Genomic DNA, 19,126 nt, shown 5'->3' on the forward strand with positions numbered 1-19,126 from the left:
TACTTAAGTGCATAGTTTCCAAACAATTCAAAAAATTTTACACATTATTTTGCACAGCGATGCTTAGCTGATTTTTATTAAAAAATTACAATCACGTATTTGCTTAAATAATTTTTTTTGGTCAAGTGATTAAAAAAACACTTTAACATGACAATATTTTAGTCGATTGAATAACATAGAAATTAAAGAAATTCTGAAATACGTAAAGAAAAAAATGTAAAGTTATGACAAGTCAACTCCTATATTTCTACAGTTGTTTAATATAGTATACATTTCTTGTATACATGTTTCATTTTGGATATTTTCTGTATTACTATTTTTTTTTTGTTTTTTTTTTTTACTTTTTATGTGTTTCTTTTTTCTGTTCAATATATTTTAACACTATTTATACAAACGTTGGAATAGCTTGCCACGTCCTGATCCTGCTGTTACATTGCTAGTCGAAGATACGTTATTGCGCATTCTGCCACGCCCATAACCAACCGGTGTGGACGACTCAGAATCAGTGGTCTCGTCACGTGTATAGTTTATATCGAAGTGTGAGGTATCTGGTTTTCGCGGTACATTACGCGAACGCAATGTCCATGGATTTATATCAATGGTAGAATCCGGTGAGTCACCATCCATTATCATCTGTTGTGCAGTGTGCATACGGCTAGTTTTAGCTGGTGCAGATGAAACAATAAATCCCGGTTTCTTACGCGACGAACCAGCTCCAAGCGTTGGGAAATCGTCGCCATCGTACGCCAACGAAGAACGATCAGTGTAGTTGGCACGTGCTGGTGTATATGCCTTTTGGTAATCATAGTAAATGGTTCTTTCGGATACGGCTTTGGTAGCGAAAGTACTTTCACTATTTATTGAAATTTGCGATTCAGTGTCGGCATGGGTGCTTGGAGCTGGATTTATAATGGCTTCTAAGTTAGTTGTGGCGGGCACATGACGGCCAGGTATCAAATCCACAGCAACTTCGCCACATAGTGAATCAGAAAACATGTATCCCCAGCGGACTACACAGGATTGTGTACAATATTTGCTTTTATCAATTTCTTCATGATACTGTTGGTAGAAAAATTATTATGTCTTGTATAAACATTGTATTTATACTATTATAAAAAATATTTTAATTAATAGTTTAAACTTACAGTGCAAGCTATACCAGTTTGATATTCGAAAAAGTCCCTTTCGAAATCAGCATCCGTAATGTAGCTAGAAATTTGTTTATCTGATCCATTTAATTTCATAGCAGTATCTTTGAGTATATACAAGAGATATTGTATAGAATATGTGTCACATACGACATCTCTTGCGGATACATCGGATTTGAGAAATTCCAAAACAGATTGAACAACTGGTATGGAATCGCGGTGAGTATAAATTGGCGGATACTCGCCAGTTTCTGGATCACGTATAAAATCTAGTATATTATTATAAACTAAACCTAAATCTCTTTCGCCTTTAGCATTTGGCGGTAATGGTAACTTGTGTGTGTTTTCCGAATGATGCTGTGCCTCATATTGTAAACCATACATTTCAGATCCTAAAGAATCAAATTGACATTAGTAACATTTTTTTTAAATACACAGTTATAGTTAAATGCGCATACCAGGATTTATAAAACTATGATATGTGCGGCAAACACCTTCTTGTAATGAATATTTAGCAACAGAAATTTCAGCCGGCACATAACAACCGCTTCCAAGTGAACGTGTGAAATAATTAACCATCACAAAGTAGTACGGTTGTGTTTTAAATTCTAACAAAAATACCAAAACAGATATTTACAACAAATGATTTACGCAAATACAGTTAGCTTACGGCAATTCTTAACACTGTTTCGCACAGTGTTGTCGATAGTCCGTTTCATGGTCCGTTCACGATCCTCGGCATCCTTTCGTTCTCTTTCTACTTCTTCAATGGCCTTACCAGTACAGGTAAGTTTTGGTGCTCTGCCAGATTTTAAGCCCACTTTTTCCTGCTTAGCGCGCTCATTATATGGACCACGCTCCTGGATCGTCATTGACTGTTTGTAGTATATAGAAGTTGTTTGGTTATGAAAGCTTAGGTGCATTTAAGAGTGGAGTCAACCACAGACTCATAAATTCATAGTAAAAAATATATTTTATACTTTATTAAATTTAACTTACTGCCCATATTCGGCCAGCCTCTGTTGTAGCTTCCTGCAATGTTAAGTGTCTACCACACTTAGACTTCCAATCCATGGTAAAAATCATAAAACCATTTCTTGCTTGTTTTTTCGGCATTTTCTCAGTGTTTTTTTTTTTTTTTTTTAACGGGACAGCTAAAGGCTTTTAAAAATTTAAAACTGCTAGAAATCTTCAACCAAAACCAAAGTCTAGTTCAAGTAGTCCTGTGGACTATAGTAAACACTTGTGTACACTTTTTAATAATGATTTATTCAGCAATATCAGTAAGTGTTTTCACTCCATAAACACTTTAACTTAACTTTTTCGCGTTATATAGTGTTTAAATATTACTATTTTTAATCACACTTTAAAACACAAAACACAAGACCAGACGCTGTAACATACCGCAAGTAATTCCAATTGGTTGACAGTTGGAAATGGTTGAAAAACTGCAGTGGGCTGCCATATTATTCGGTATTTAAGCAAATTATCGTAACTGTTCTTAAAACTGTGTTCTGACGATGCACTTTATCTTGTTTACGATAAAATGACATAAATCAAAACTATGAAATATGTTAGCTATCATATATTTTATGGAGTATAAATATATACAATTTGTTATTAATGTTCCCCTGGCAAGCGTGCGTATAAAAAAAAAAACAAAAAATCATATTCTTATATGAGGAAATTTATTTTAAACAGAATTAGCGCATTTATATAACAAATCTAAATTTACGTTATGCGATTTGTTCTTAGATATTTTCAATGCCTTCAAATTCAGATTTACTACGATAATCCAATGATAAATGTGTTCTCATGGCGCCACAGGCCCATATTGTCATACAGATTAATATCAAGGGTTTGGTCCGTCTGGTACATCTTCCGGTTCTGGTTTAACAAATACGTCATCATCCTCTTGATCTTCTTTGCTGTTCTCATGCAATAATACATATTCGCGTGTACTAAAGCCAAATTTTATAACGTCCTTTTCAATTAATTCATAATACTTCCGCGGCTCAACTTTCTTGTTGTTTAAAAAAGTGCCATTCGCAGATTCCAAATCAATCAGATATAACCGGACACGTTTACCCTGCGTGCCATCTTCGCGTTCGAATGGCACAAGCCGATATTGTAGCGCGGCATGCTGTTTTGAACAACTCGGATGGTCTACAGCTAAATCGGCAACTTTTCGATCTCTTCCAACCAAAAAGCAACTTTGTCTATGTATATGTAATGTAGGTAGCGCAGTTTCCCCTTTGAATGGGTATAAACGCCAACGACGTTTAGGTTTTCGCGCTTCTGGCGGTTCAGCGTATTTTACAACAACGCCATTTACTTTATTGGTATCTTCTAACAACGCTCCACTTAGACCAAAATTGGGTTTCTCTTTTTCCACAGGTTCCTCTTTTACTTGTGCTTCATCATTTTTATCATCAGCACGTTTACCTCCCCATTCATAGTTTTTACCGTCATCGTCCCGCAAGTTTCTGCGATTTGTACGCCCACGTCGGCCAGGTGAGTTTTGTTGTCTTGAGTGTTCTCTAGGTTCCCGTTTAAAACGTTCATTGCCTTGTGATCTATTTTGATATTTATCAGTACGTGGACTGCGACTTCGTCTAAATGAAAACTTTATTTAATATAATATGTCAAGAATGTTCATAAATTCTTAATATACCCTCTTCGTTCGTTCAATCGTTCATTTTGATGTCCACGATCATCTCTCCAACGTTCATCTCTGTTTCTATTTACATAACGTTCCCTGTTGTCATGTCTGTCCGGCAAACGCTCTCTTCCTGCGTACTCATTGCGAGTACGGTTTCCTCGGTCGTTACGATCTCCGTGTGATCGTACCGCATCACGTTGTGCGCTTCTTTCACGTTCTCTACTTCTCTGACGGTGGCGGCTTCTACTTCTGCTCCGTTGGCGATTTCGCCTCTCAGGACTGTCCCATTTGGAAACATGTGGTTCACCTCCACTACTTATTTCTTGACGTTCACGACTATGCGTGTGTCGACGTTGCCTACGTTCCGCCGGTTCGTCATCATTATGCACACGTTTTTGATTATTTTTTTCACGTTTTTTAGAATGCTTGCCTGTTTTACGCGTTGTAGAGTCTGATAAATCACTTGCCGACGGTGAACTGGAAGTAGTGCTACTTGAATTGTCTGTATCAGAATTCTTAGATCGATTTTTCTTGTTTGAATGTTTTGAACTCTTTTGTTTACGATGTCGTGCTTCTGATTTGGAGTTACACGATTCATTGTCACTGCTATCGGATGACTCCTCATCTTGGGTACGTCTCTGCTTTCGAGACTTTTTCGATTTCGGCATTTTTTCTTAAGTTTACTTACAATTGTAGAAAAATAATAAAAATAGTTAGCGCCTTTTTTTATCGAAATTGACAGCAATTTTATGCACTTCTCAAATGATAACAAATGCTGTCACCTTTGTTGTTATCTTGTCAAAGTACTGTCACTAGCGTAACACAGGGTGGTCTTAATTAAAAAAAACTTGTTTATCATAAAATTTATTTGTGAATAACAGAAGCACAGTATATTAAATGTTGCAGATTAACTTAATTATCTAATATGTATGTTGTTTGACAATTTTTCACAAATGTAACAAGTATGATCAAGCAAACTTTAAGTTACTAGCATTTAACAACTCTGTTTCATGATTCGCAGCTGTCAAGCTACAACTGCTGATATTGAAGACTGTCTTGCCATATTTACGTTAAATATTTACTACTAAAAAGATCCCCTTATCATACATTCAAAATGTTGCATAATTTATTATTGCTGGAATTTGCTAGCATTAATTATATTTTATAAGTATAAATGTATAATTTGATTGCCTTTTTCATAAAGATTTTTAACCAATTATAATCTATAAATTATTCATTTGTTTTAAGAATTTTGATGGATTAAGTTATTGCTTATCTGGCAACGTGGAAGTTGTCTTTCACGTTCAACTCGCGAGGAAAGTGAAAATTTCAAAGAACTTACGAAAAACCCAAATTGATAGTAATTTTTATCAAGAAATTTTACATAATTGTTTTAGGGGCTTATTAAGAATATATTTGTAATCTAATTGGAATGCGAGAGTAAAATTTGAGAGCGGTCGGTTAGATCTAGAAAGGTGCTGGATGTGATTGACAGATAGCAGGGCAAGGCAGGGGACAGACATTAGTAATAAAAGGTGAAGAAGATATTGTCAAAGACGGGCGACTTCGGGAAGTCAGAACTGGGCCGAATTGAAAGAAGCAGATTAACCAGTAGAAGAAATGAAGTTACTTTTCAAGAACAATTTTAACTTATAGACGACAAATTTAATATTTCGAGGTAAAACTAAACATAAAAGCAAACGAAAGGAAAAAATATGTTTTAATTGTATGAATTCATAGCATATTTAAGCAAGACAAAGTACAAGTGAGCAAGGCAGGAAGTGTCAAACAAGTGCTGTGCGGTTGACGACACGAAGAAGTGGTAAACGATAGAGTTGCAACAAATACCAAATAAGGCCAGGACAAAGAATATCGTAATTTTAGGAGCTTGATAAATTGTTTAATACAAAAATTTTGTGCTCGTTCACAAATAAAAGCAATGGATAATACCGCAAGTGCCATTGTTGAACAGCAAAAATTAGCAACAACACAGAAATCAAAGAAAAGGCAGAAGAGTAAAAAGGCAAATGGGAAGGTGCCCATCAGCAGTGCACCAAATGACTTGCCGGATGTTGCGAAGGACATTGAACAAGTTGCGGTTGTTAGTGGTGCAGAAGAAGTCACAGCGAATGGGATTTCCGAAACACTAAAACAACATTTACACATTACAGGAGATGGTCTACAAATAAACGGGACTGTTGGAAAGTGCAGCAGTCATACTGCACAGAATGGGCATCATACACCCACAACCGATATTACACACAACAACGCGAGGACGGCAATTGTACAAACACAACAGCAACTGTCAGCCTTGCAAGAAATAACAACGTCTGGTGCTTTGAAAAAATCAAAGAGTAAAAACAACAAACAAAAGAACAAAGAAGCTAATTTTGTAACTGAAAATCATAAGTCACCACAGACAAGTCATAATAGCAATGGCGAGTCACCAGCACTGACATGCACAAGTCCTATGGAAGCAACACGCAAACCAACGGAAGTGGATAATGTGCAAATGAAAAATGGTTTCCATGAATTCACTAATGAACACGACGAAGCATTACACAGTAAAGAAACGCACCAACAATGTGTAGTCAATGCTGAAATAACTAAACCTATAACCAACAATACTGAACCGAATACATTAAACTCTGCAGCGGCGAGAGGAGTGGCGGCAACTGCAGCGGTATCAATATCTGGCACCTGCCCACAACACAAACAATTGTCCACACCAACGGTGGTACAACAAAATACTATATATGCTAACCCTCCTACTGCAATACACAATACGAACAACACTGCCAAGCAGCACGCAGACGATGCGCAGCAAACTGATCAAACTAACCCTAAGGAAGCGCCGCTAAGCGTGCCAACAACGCCCGCACTGGCTGTGACAACCGAATTGGATTTGAGTAATGTGCAAATTGAGTATAAGGAATATGAATCTGAATTGCAAATGCATGTGAGTGCGCGGTTTGTTGTATATATATTAACAATTGATTGATATTTTGTATAAAACATAAATTTATTTATTTTTATTGTTGCAGGATATAATGCGTTTAATACAAGCCGAACTATCGGAGCCTTACTCTATTTATACGTATCGTTATTTCATATACAATTGGCCGAAATTGTGTTTTCTGGCAGCGCATGGCAATGAGTATATTGGTGCCATAGTATGTAAGCTTGACATGCACAGAAACGTGAGGCGTGGTTACATAGCAATGTTGGCGGTGCGTAAGGAATATAGGAAACTTAAAATTGGCACGACGTTGGTACAAAAAGCAATTGAGGTAAACTGCAACAAGTGTGATTGTTTTTATTATAAATTTTAATATAATCCATTTTTCAGGCCATGCTTGCCGACAATGCTGATGAAGTTGTGCTGGAAACCGAAATGCGTAACGTGCCCGCTTTGCGTTTATACGAGAACTTGGGTTTTGTGCGTGATAAACGCTTGTTTCGCTACTATTTAAATGGCGTTGATGCGTTGCGTTTAAAATTGTGGTTTAGATGAGATTGTGTTTAGTTGAGTTTCATTGCCACATTGCATGCACACAATATAAATACATATGTATGGAATTATAACATAATAATTTGTATGCGAAGCGAATTCGGTTGAGATGTTCTCTTTCACTTTTACATACATACATACATACAAATGTTCATATTTAATTGAAAACAAAGCAAAACAACAAAACAGAAAGCAAACAAACGTAAATACTAAGGAAATCAGAAAAATTATATGAAATATTAACTGCAAATAGTTGGTTTCTGTTATAATTTTATTTTTGGATCTGACTTATAAACAATTGCTGTAAACACTATAAATATTTGCGCAGAATGTCAAATTGGCTGAATTTATGTGTGTTGTTGTTTCTAAAAGTCCTTTTCGTTTAGAATGACATGTGCATTTTAGCGCTCCCTTTTTCAGTTTTCAGTCTTAAAGCCTTAAACGAGCTTGCAGTAAAAGGGAAGCTATTTTAAGTCATAATATAATGATAGTTTCTGGTGTATGATTATTAGCTGACATTTTCATCATATAAAACGATTTGAGTGGTTAAGTAACTTTGTTAAGTAACTTAAGTTTAACTTATTTTAAGTTTTTTTGCAGCTGATCTTTTAGGTATAATTTTAACATTAACTTACATTTATTTTCAACTTCAGCTTTTGTTATGATTTTCCGTTGTTTTCCTATTTAAAAAAAATATTATTTTGCATATTAAGTTTTATTCTCAATTGCATATGCTAAAAAATGTCTAGTGCTACTTAAAAAGAAAGCTTTGTAAATAAAAAAATAACAAACATGCGACATGTTTTATGATTTAAATGATTTTTTTTTCATATAATTAATAAATATTTCCATTTTCGTGCTAGTATTTTGTAATTAATTTTTATTTTTAATTTAAAAAATTGTACTTGGTATACTTTTAGGCGTACATTTTTTTAATAACGGCGCATCTGTGGGGCCTAAACATATTTACAGAGAAAATTTACTAAAGTATAACAAATTACTAAACAAAACAAAAAACTGTGGAGAGTGAACCACTAAAGCAATTATTTATTTGCATTAAACAACAAAAAATAGAAATAAAAAATTAATTATAAAACAATCAATTTATTTAGTTGGAAAACAGAGCTAATAAATAAACCAAAAAATAAAAAATTCTTAATATATTAAAAAAAGCATTAAGTGTAACACAAACAGATTAGTTTCGAGATATGCCATAAAAAGCAATTGTACATACAATATATGTAGCATTAAACAATTTTCATAGCGACATTTTGTGCAGTGTAGAAATTGCACATAATATTGTAAATATCATTGCAGAAATATAAATACAAAAATAAACACGCAAAATCATGTCTAAAATACGCATTTTGCTAGGACTTTGTACATATGCTTGATTTATAATGAAAACTAAGTCGAATAAAATAATTAATAAAATTTAATAAATTCTGTTTGACACAAATTCCACACATGCATACATAAACATGCGTTGTTGCTTTTGAATTTGTGTTAAATAGTCAAGATAAACATATAAACACATTTACGTATAGCGTAGAAAATAATAATAATTTTCATTAAAAATTAGTTTAAAATTATTTGCCTAAAACAATTTGCATTAAAATGCATAATTGCATCAAATTTACGGTTATTTTGGGTAAATTTTATCGATAACCACTTATCGGCACTATTTAAGCCGCCATTTTGAAGGAAGTAAATTTTTCAAGGCGTCAGTTGAAGCGCGTTCATTTGTGAAAATTCTTATTAGTTTCTTAATTTTAACGATTTAATTAAGTTTTTTGTGCGGTTTATTACGGCATAACACTGTTTTGCAACCCATAGCGTGAATTTAATAAGAAAATCTTCAATTAAACAGTAAATGCTAGCAATTTGCAACAATTCGAAAGAACAATTTCTGCAATGACTTGTGTTGGAGTTTTGGTAAATTTGCACAATTAAATGCGATATAAATTTAACTTATTAAGTACATTGTATATAAATTTAATGAGAATTAAACAAAATTAAAAGCTTTGCGCCCATTAAACACATATTCGAAACAAAGTCCGGGGCTGAGACAACTGAGACACACATGCACACATACAAGTGTGCAGTCTCGTACGTTTGAAGGACGTTTACTGTCAAAGTAAGGTTAAGTGAAATCAAATAAGAAAAATACCCAATTGGTATAATGTGAAGTCATAAAATAATAAATAAATGTGAAAAGCATAAAAGTGAAGAAAATTCTGTATAAGTGAAAGTAAATGAAAAAAGTTAAATTTAGCAAACAATTAATATGTAAGTTAAATCTTTTATAGCAATGTCTTGTAAGTTAGCATTAGGAAATATTTGTGCATATTCGAAAATAAAATAAATAAATACAAATATATAGTGTCATGTGTATGCAACAAAATGTAATAATATAAATGTGCATACATATATACATACACCTCTACTAAAAAGTGAGCTAAATATTTAATGCAATAAGTGTAAGAAAAGAAAGTGTTGATAATGATAATAAATTAAGCAATGATTACAAATATTTAAAATTTAATGTCGTCTAATCAAGCAGGTGAGTAAAACATTGTGTTTATAATTATATTATTAAATATTTTAAGCATTTCTGGTAGGATATATTTTTCTTAAAATTCAATACTGTAGTGTACAGAAATAAACCGTCACCAATCCAATTGACAATGAAAAATATAAAACATATACTCTTATTAGAATAATTTGAATATCCTTTATATGAATTCATATTAATTTTAATAAACATTTAGTACATTTGATGCGGAAAACTTGTGTATATTAAATATTTGGAAAACATTTATTTTTTATATTTTTTATCCTTTTCGAAAACATTTTTTTTATGATAATATATGTACATACACATATGTATTTAAAAACTGTTACTTAAAAATACTTTAAAAATTCCTCTTCGTTTGTACTTCTCAATGAGGTATTTTCGGTATAATTATTAATAATGCCTGCTAGAGCATTTTCTATTATTTTTATGATAAAATGAAAGTATCAGACGCATCACGCACTTGCAAAGCATTACGAAGATCCCTTTGTCTTACTCAGAATCATATTTCTCAATAACGTTCACCACGACGAGTTAATTAAACCAGCAATTGCAAATAAGCAGGAAACCTGAGTTCAAGCAAAATAAAAAAAAAACTGTTAATTTAAATATTTAATATAAGATAATGCATTTCCGCTATACCTTTGTTGTAATATTTTTTAATGAGTCATAGCATTGTACCCCTATATCATTAGAACTTTTTGCACAACCTCACATATAATATCTCTTTGTTTCTGATATTATCCGTGGTTCCAGCATATCTGCCCAATTGGTCCAATTATTTAATACTAATTCAAAAAGAATTCAAAATATCCCGGAAGTGTGATTTAAGCATTTTGGCGACATGTTGCCACTCCGTGCTGTTATTTTTTAAGCTAAATATTTAATACTATTTCATATAATTCAAAATATCCAAGAGGCGTGGTGTAAGCATTTTGGCGACATGTAGTTATTGTCCGTGGTGTGAATGTCTAATCTAAATGGTAAAAAAAGGAATATTTATTTATCTTTCGAATTACTTTTTCGTCGGCTCCTCTTCATTTGTACTCCTCTGCTTTTTTAATCATATGATTTTCTGCATATGATTTTTAACTTGCCCTCGCTGTTGTTTGTGCAAGAAAACAATGGTGAGATCATATACTAAATCGAAATATATTTAAGCTTAACCCTTTGTTTTCATTTGTATTCTAATTGGAAAGAATTTTTATAATATGTGCACAAAGTAAGCAAATAAACAATTTTCTTATACCTCAAAGGATAGCAATATGCCAATAGCAATATAAACAAAAACAGCTGTTGTAAATGTCACAACCAAGTTATCGTTGCTATCGATAAGTTACTAGTGATGGTTTGATTCACAACATACGTTTAGTTATTGGTATAAAAATTCAGCAAGGGGTATCGATAGTACGCAGAGGTACATCAAGTCTAGGGCTGCAGCTCACTGTACTTGTTATCGATATATTTGAAAACAGGAAATAGCATACGAAAGCCGTTGCGTCATTGTTTTGTGTTTGCTGACGTTACGTTTGAAAAAATTTGAAAGCGTTTGTATAAATTCAAATAATATAAATAAAAAAAAATTACAAAACAATTTTTTTTATATTAAAAAAAATAATATAATAATAACTAATGAAAATAATATTTTAATTCATACATAAAAATACATATAATATATTATAATTTATAAAAAGAAAAATAAATAATAATAATAAAATATTTTACTTAAACAAGCTTACATTTATTATAGTTTAATTTTTAATACCATTTTCTAAAAGTATCACTTATATTTGTATTTTTTTTTTATTCAAAGTGGAAGTTTATGCATGAAAAATCGCACAAAAATTTTTCATTTTTATTATGCAAAAAAAGACACTGACCTGAATTTGATTTTCATTTCGCATTTTAAGGAAATGAAAAAACCATGCGATACATTAGCCTACATACAATTATGTATATCCATACGGTATCAATACTTCCTACCGAACAATGGTAGCTGTACGTGCCTGCTCAAACAATCAGCTCATCCATATAAATATTAATGTCTGTATGTACATACACATCACATATTTCTTATGTGATTCGATCCATCGTACATATGTATAACCTGCAGTGTTTCTGCAAATGTGTACCATATTTGATTTCCCCATTGATTTTATTGTAAAATTGCATTTTAAAAGAAGTTGGTATATTCTGATAACGAACATAAAAATGTAGCTTGCTTGCTTGCTCTTTGCGTATGCACATAATGTAACTACTTATGCTTGTCCCGCAAGCATGCCTGTTAAAGCTGTATAAATGCATTCTATTTATCGGAAACTCGATAGATTGTGCAATCTCTGTAAAACGAATTTAAATTGCATTTAAGCGATTTTTTAGTATAAAACTTAATTAAAGTCGTTGCCTTCAGTTTTTGATATCAATTAAAATGAGAGAATATGGCGTCTATTCTATTTGTGCAGCTGTGCATACGAGTATGCGTCAATTTTTATGTTGATTAGCACACATTGGAATGATTAGTGCATGGCGCAATGGTTGTATATTGTTTTTGTATATAGGAAAATGTCTTTTACAAACTGCATTTCTTGCTAATTCGTTATATTTTCGCTATTACTTTTAAATTTCATCCCATTGGCGCTAAAGTAAATCGAGTGTGTTAGCGTAAAATATATGCTTACATGCTCTATGAACTCACGCGATTGCCTATTGGAATTTCTTTGTGTGAAATTGTTATGGCAAGCAAGAAAAATGCTTGTGATTTGTGCGGTCGTAACAAAAATGTGTGTTTTATTAAAAAAAATTAAAAAAAAAAGAAATTAAGGAATAAAATTCAGTGACTTCAAATATTGTGATTGGCTTAAGCGTTATAAAAATGTGTTTTTTTATTAAAAAAAAATACAAATTAATAAAAAATAAATAAAAAAAATAAAAAGTTTTAAAAATAAAAATAAAAAATATTAAATATAATAATAATAAAAATAAAAAATATTATATATAATAATAATATCTAAAAATAAAAATAAAAACAATAATAAAAATCAGCAAACATATTTTATTCTATAAATACATACAAAATATATACGTAAGCGTACCATTTTTTGTAGTAGAACACGAAAATATTGGCATATGCCGTTGTTAACCCATATAAATTACGACGAATTATGTCTCAAACAATTATAACGCTAATTCGTTAATTTTACCCTAATTGTTTGTATGTATGGTAGTTATAGTTTCTCATACTCAATACCTGCACAAATCTAATTTTTTAATTGGCCATTAAAATAAAATACAACAAAAACTAAAGCATCCATTTAACCGCTGCCCAATTTACCCATTACGTAGCCAAATTAATTGAATTATTGTGGGCATAACATGCAAACATTTTAATTACTATAACTGAATTATGAAACTTGAACAACCATCCTTTTGTTGACTACTCGCCACTGACAGCTGACTGCCGGTTTCTTGGTTGTCCGTTGTGAAATGGTGAAATGTGACGTCAATACAACAAAGAAACCAAATATAAATAAAAAAATTACTGTAAAATTTTACACTCACTTATGCCTTTGAGTGGAAACATTTTTTTCATGTAAAACGAGCATATGAACATGCATTTTCCAGCTGATTGGTTTATTGTGTACGTCTGGCGACTCGTAGTTGTTGATATGGAAATGTGTGTGTGTTTGTGTTTTAATGGAAATTATGTTATATTTTTTATTATTTAGTATATTTTAACAAAATTTTTTTCCTAAAATTATAAAATAAAAGCTGTAAGTGTTTTTTTTTTCAACAAAAAATAGTTTAAAACGCGCTGATGCCTCTTCAAATATGTTTTAAGGACTAACAATTTTTTGTTTCCCTTTACCGCACTTAAAATTTACTGACCGCTTTTTTCTTCCCTTGCTTCCATGAGCTCCGCACAAGTTAGTCAGCCACTAAAGTCTATTATTTCAGCTAAAATAGTTCAGCAAAGGCTCTGGCGCCACGCTCGTAAGCGTTGCTATCTTTCTAAGTGATCTCATAGCAACGCTGTTAAATGCCTCACTTATTTCTGCCAGATGTTTACTTTCCTATAAACTGCTATGCACGCATAAATCTCTAGTACTAGCTTTGGCAGTACATACATATGTATGCAGCTATGCGCTGCAATTTAGAGCAATAGCAATTTTGTCTGCATAAATAGAAAAAAAATAAAAATAAAATAAAAACTGATGCTTTCGCGCATGAAAATAAATTGAAAAAAATATACATATATCAATTTAAATTGGCGGCTTGACAGATGGAAACTTATCGACAACATAACAGCACATGCGGAAGTTTGCTTCAATGTAAATGAAGGCAAAAACGAACAGCTAGCAAAATAAACAATGAAAACCGTTATTTTCAGCTGCAACGAAGCTATAGTACTCTTCACAGATGTAGCGCTGTCTGTGAACTATAAACTATGCCAACTTTTGTGGAGATATCTTGTCAATAAAAAAGTTTTTCATACAAAAGTTTCATTTTGATCGTACAGCTTGTAAGGCAGCTCTTTGTTATACTAGACCGATTTGAACAATTTCTTCAGAGATTATAGTATTATCTGAGATAAAAATCCGTGCCAAATTTTGTGTAATTATCTCGTCAAATAAAAAAGTTTTTCCCCCGTGGATCCGCCGCTGCTTTCACTTAACATCCTTAAAATTTATAAATCGACATGACAACGGCAGCCATATTCTTTTGACATTTTACTGTTATTATAGCGCTCAATCGTACTTTATTTATTTTAAAAAAACGTACAATGTGAACGTGGTGTAAGCTTTCGATTACTTTACTCCTGAACGAAATGTTCATGAATGAACATGAATGGACATAAATATCAAATATTTGATAACCACAAATCAGACCCATACATTGTGCCATTTTTATGAAGGGTTATTAAAAGCGCAATTTTGACAGTTGCACAAGTACAACAATAACACAGTTGCATGGTGTGTACACATGTATTTTGGGGCAACAAGTGAGTGGAGAATGTGTCAAAGCAAGTTGGTTGGTTGGATTATAATGACAAGACAATAAAACACGTATAAAGATAGTGTGCAAATCTGGAGCACTGCCAATAGATGAATGGTTACGGCGCGCTTTTGCAACGTTTTCTGACTTAAAGAGCAGGAAAGCTATAAAAATGATAATAAAACTTAAACCATGCTAGTTTAATTGGTGCATTGTTGTTTTATTGAAGAGTTGCCAACTGTTTTTTTTTTTTAATTTTAAAGAAACAATAAACTATATTAAAAAAAAATTAGTACCAAAAATCAAGGGGAAAAAATATAAAAATAAATTTTCAAATTAAAAAAATTTTAAATTACAAAAAAATTAATTTAATTGAAATGAAAGGGAAATAATTTTTATTAGAAAAAATATATGTGTTTTTTTAATTTTTTGTAGAAGTAAAAATTAGGTTTTTTTTTGCGAAAAATTAAAAAAAAAATATAAATTTTTAAATAAATATATTTTTTTAAATATGTTAAAATAATAATATTTTTTCTAATTTTATTTTTATTTTATTTATAATTTAAAAAAAAATATTTTTACAGGAAAGATTAAAAAATTTAATTTTCTAAAAAAATAATTTTGAAAGAAATATTTACATATATTAATTTGAATATATGTAAGTGATTTCTATTTTTTTTTAAATAATTTTCCAAAAAATATTTATAAAATATATTTTCTAATTTTATAAAAAACAATTTTTTAGAGAAAAAAATAATTTTTTTATTTAATTTCGAAAGAAATATATTTAGTTCTCAAAAAATATATGTACGTCTCTCTTTTTTCTAATAAAAAATATTTTTTTATTTTTATTTTATTTATAGTTTAGAAAAAATATTATTTTTTTAGAGAAAAAAAATTCTGAAAAAATAAATAATGAATTATAAGTAAATAACTTATAAATAAAAAAGTTTATTTATTTTTTAAAATTAATTTTTAATTTTTTTAATTTTTCTAAAAAAAATGTTCTCTTAAATATGTATGTATGTATATCCAAAAAATGTCCTTTTCTAATAAAATTATTTATTGTTGATTTTTATTTTATTTATAAGTAATAAAAGAGTAATATGAAAATAATAGTGTTCTAAAAAAATATTTCTAAAAAAATATTGCTATAAATATTTTCTACAATTATTTTGTTAATTTTTCTCTAAAAAATATTTTTTTTTTGTTTTTAAAAAATAATTCTTTTATTTTTTTCAAAATTTCTTTTTTCCTAAAATGTTCAAAAAATATACAGATGTACATATGTATCTTTTTTTTAATCAAAAATATTTGTTTTTCATTTTTATTTATTATTAAAAAATAATAAAAAATAAAAATAAATAAAATTATTTTATCAAAAATAAATATTTTTTTCCAAAAAAAAGAGTTGTCAAAAAAAATTTTTTTTTGAAAAAAATGTATTTCTTATTTTCATGTTTTTTACATTTTTTTTTTTCTATTTTAATATTTATGTTACTTTTCCAAAATTTGCATATTTTATTAAAAAAAATGTTAAAGAAATGTTTTTTTTTTTCAAAAAAAAAAATAATCATTAAGAAATTTACAAAAATTTTGTTTATAGGCAACCCTGTTTCTCTAAAACGACACTTATTTTGTCAGCAACACTTGTAACGCTAAAAGAGTGTTAATGCCGCGTCGCGAAAAAATTATGTAAGATTTAATATCATCATGGATAAACGTATGGACTAATGCGTACTACGTAAATTGATCTGTAGTTTTGAGATTTTACTCGTATAATAGACCGCTGAGACGGGAAAATTGCTTGGCTTTTTAAAAATCCGCTGCGTCGTTATATAACCGTAATATTCTATATGATCTTGGGTTATTGTCTATATAGAAATATTTGCAATTTTTGTTTACTTTGTAATGAATAATACCATATACATATGTATAAATACATATATAAATATATATATACATATACATATATAAATCCATGGACCAGTTGTCAAATTGCAATGACCGTATCTGCTCATACATAGTATGTAGTATATTGCGTAGACCACGCATGCGCACAAATTGCTACCTTGCACTTGTGATGCGTGTCAGCTAACGACGCATGCGCACATATTTCATTACAAAAATATTTTGTTGCGATAATTAAACTTGAATTTCTTGATTTTTAATTTCAATTTTCATTTGCTTCTCATCAAGTCCTCTTCATCTTGCAATTTCTGATAACTGTTCATTAAATTGTCATTGCCACCTGTCATAACGCATAACGGTTTTGTATTGCTTTATTGTCAACAATTTTCAAATGGTCACTGCCGTTTTTGGGCATTATTATTGCTGTCATTGTCGAGCTGGTACGGTGCGTATGCGTAACATTTACGTTAAAATTTAGCGCTTTGAATGGCATTACATTTGGGAGCTTCAGATGCCGATGATGCCGGTGACGAAATACTCTTTCACATTTTTGTTTGCGCAACAAACCGCCAGAGAATATTTACTGTAAAGAAAGCTTCACTAATAAAAGCTGCTAAAAAGCTGAGCTTTTCTTCGAGCTTTCCATTTTGTTGGCAAGGTTTTTAAAAAAAATAAGGCTTCTATTAATCTTTTATAAACGCTTTAATCAGCTGCGGAAATATATCAGTCAGAGATTAAAATTACAAAAGCTTTCGTTGACCATTTAAAAGAAGCTTTCGAGCTTTTAAGAAATCCAAGTATTTAATTTATTATTATTTATTGCTTTCATAAGCGTTTTTATAATGGCCAAATAAGTCGGAAGAGATATAGCTAATGCTTACTAACATCTATTTATACTTTTGTGACAAAAATAGCTTTAAAGCTTTTGAGACGTTTTCTGTGGGCCGCTCTAAATTAGCGTCTAGTTTTGCAAAGTTTTCTAAATTAATTTTTTCATGCTTTCTGTGTGCTCTCAGGGAATCAGTTAAAGCTTTTAAGCTTTATCAAGTCGATTCTATTTTTATTTTATGCATTCATTTGGTTTTAGCGCTTTGAGATTTGTTTGTTGAGTGAAGATTTTAAGCTTTATAAATCAGTTTATGATGTTTACTTTTTTTGTTGATTATTTCTGTCACTTTTTATTAGCTTTCGTATTAAGCTTTCATTTATACATATACTTGATGTCTTCGGTATTTTCGGTTTATTCATATTCTAGTTGCCTTGTGGTTTACTGCAGTTATATAGTATGAGCACGTGAGCTTTAAAGCTTTTTTAGCCACCTCTGCGTATTTCAATGCTTTCATTTCGCATTTTTTGTGATTTATTTTATTCTAAATTTTTTTTTTAATAATATCCTTATTTCTTAGTGCTACACTCTTCTTGGAGAAAAGTAGAGCTTTTGAGCTTTCGTCGGTTATTTTTCTATTGCATACCGACAAGATAGCTTGTTTACGGTTTTACGTTTATTTTACTTAAAATTCGGCTTTCTCACTCTCTCTATTTATTTCTTCTTTACTCTAGTTCCTTGATCTACAGCGTTTCATTAATGACTGCAGAGAGTAAAAGTGATTTTTTAGGCTTTACTAATTTTCCTTTTAACATGTTTCCCGTATTTTTCTTCTGTTTCTCTTAACATTTTTCTCTTTCTATAACGACCCTGCTTACTCTTTGTTATGTAATTTTTTGGTTTAGTGGTTTCTTTTGTGACTCTTTTGACTTTTCTTCGGTGACTTGCTGAAAAATTAAAACTTTTCGGAGGCATTTGAGGTTAAGTGTAGTAACGGTACGTTCTTCGGCGCTACCGTTTTTATCTAACCGACTGACGAGGCTCCTCACGTCGAATTTTCTCGCGCGTGTTACAGAACAAAGGTGATTTTGGAGAGCTTGAAAATATTTGAAGAGATTTTTTAATGAAGTAAGTTTTAAATGTACCAATTGCGACTTGTTGGGTATTCACTAGTGATAAGCCTAAGAAAGTAGCTGTCATAAATAATGGTTTAGCAACAACAAAAGCGCTTAACCGTTAAAAACTAAATAATAGAAAAGGAAATTGGCTGGGAAAATCGAATGCAGCGAGTTCGTTAGCTTTGCGCTAACACCGCACACTGCTATTGTTGTTCATATTCAATTTGTTGTTTTTGTATGTTGTCGCTATTACAGTTTTAACACTTTTTTCTTGTGTGTTCCCCGTTAAATACAAAACCGGGTGCCGATCGCTTCACCAGTTCGCCAGTGCGCGGCGATTTTCCTTTAAATGTTATTGTTGTTGTTGTGATAGCTGTGGCTCA

The 19,126-nt window shown here is 31.0% G+C and overlaps 3 protein-coding genes across 3 annotated transcripts; 1 reads left to right on the top strand and 2 right to left on the bottom strand.

Annotated features, from left to right (window-relative positions):
• Positions 1 to 316: 316 nt before the first annotated feature.
• LOC105232104 (protein maelstrom 1) lies at positions 317 to 2,586 on the bottom strand. The gene is made up of 5 exons (XM_011213710.4): positions 2,148 to 2,586; positions 1,819 to 2,023; positions 1,607 to 1,756; positions 1,146 to 1,540; positions 317 to 1,059 (listed from the first exon to the last, which is right to left on the bottom strand). Exons 1-5 carry the CDS (start codon positions 2,262 to 2,264, stop codon positions 382 to 384), a joined length of 1,545 nt encoding a protein of 514 aa, XP_011212012.1. The 5' UTR covers positions 2,265 to 2,586; the 3' UTR covers positions 317 to 381.
• Positions 2,587 to 2,814: 228 nt separating this feature from the next.
• LOC105232105 (uncharacterized) lies at positions 2,815 to 4,609 on the bottom strand. Its single transcript, XM_011213711.4, has 2 exons — positions 3,823 to 4,609; positions 2,815 to 3,763 (listed from the first exon to the last, which is right to left on the bottom strand). The coding sequence occupies exons 1-2, from the start codon at positions 4,476 to 4,478 to the stop codon at positions 3,001 to 3,003; spliced, it is 1,419 nt and encodes a 472-aa protein (XP_011212013.2). The 5' UTR covers positions 4,479 to 4,609; the 3' UTR covers positions 2,815 to 3,000.
• A 473-nt stretch (positions 4,610 to 5,082) lies between these two features.
• Positions 5,083 to 8,561, top strand: LOC105232107 (N-alpha-acetyltransferase 30A). Its single transcript, XM_011213712.4, has 4 exons — positions 5,083 to 5,488; positions 5,551 to 6,769; positions 6,855 to 7,100; positions 7,160 to 8,561. The coding sequence occupies exons 2-4, from the start codon at positions 5,750 to 5,752 to the stop codon at positions 7,322 to 7,324; spliced, it is 1,431 nt and encodes a 476-aa protein (XP_011212014.2). The 5' UTR covers positions 5,083 to 5,488; positions 5,551 to 5,749; the 3' UTR covers positions 7,325 to 8,561.
• The last annotated feature ends 10,565 nt before the right edge of the window (positions 8,562 to 19,126 follow it).

This window comes from Bactrocera dorsalis, chromosome 4 (assembly GCF_023373825.1).
Source record: "Bactrocera dorsalis isolate Fly_Bdor chromosome 4, ASM2337382v1, whole genome shotgun sequence".
In the NCBI taxonomy this organism is placed as follows: domain Eukaryota; kingdom Metazoa; phylum Arthropoda; class Insecta; order Diptera; family Tephritidae; genus Bactrocera; species Bactrocera dorsalis.

Coding starts and splice junctions, on each gene's coding strand:
- LOC105232104 (XM_011213710.4), bottom strand. CDS start 2,264: ATGCCGAAAAAACAAGCAAGAAATGGTTTTATGATTTTTACCATGGAT. Junction 1,541..1,606: donor TCATAGTTTTATAAATCCTG/GTATGCGCATTT, acceptor TTGATTCTTTAG/GATCTGAAATGTATGGTTTA. Junction 1,060..1,145: donor AAACTGGTATAGCTTGCACT/GTAAGTTTAAAC, acceptor TTCTACCAACAG/TATCATGAAGAAATTGATAA.
- LOC105232105 (XM_011213711.4), bottom strand. CDS start 4,478: ATGCCGAAATCGAAAAAGTCTCGAAAGCAGAGACGTACCCAAGATGAG. Junction 3,764..3,822: donor CGATTGAACGAACGAAGAGG/GTATATTAAGAA, acceptor GTTTTCATTTAG/ACGAAGTCGCAGTCCACGTA.
- LOC105232107 (XM_011213712.4), top strand. CDS start 5,750: ATGGATAATACCGCAAGTGCCATTGTTGAACAGCAAAAATTAGCAACA. Junction 6,770..6,854: donor AATCTGAATTGCAAATGCAT/GTGAGTGCGCGG, acceptor TTATTGTTGCAG/GATATAATGCGTTTAATACA. Junction 7,101..7,159: donor TGGTACAAAAAGCAATTGAG/GTAAACTGCAAC, acceptor TCCATTTTTCAG/GCCATGCTTGCCGACAATGC.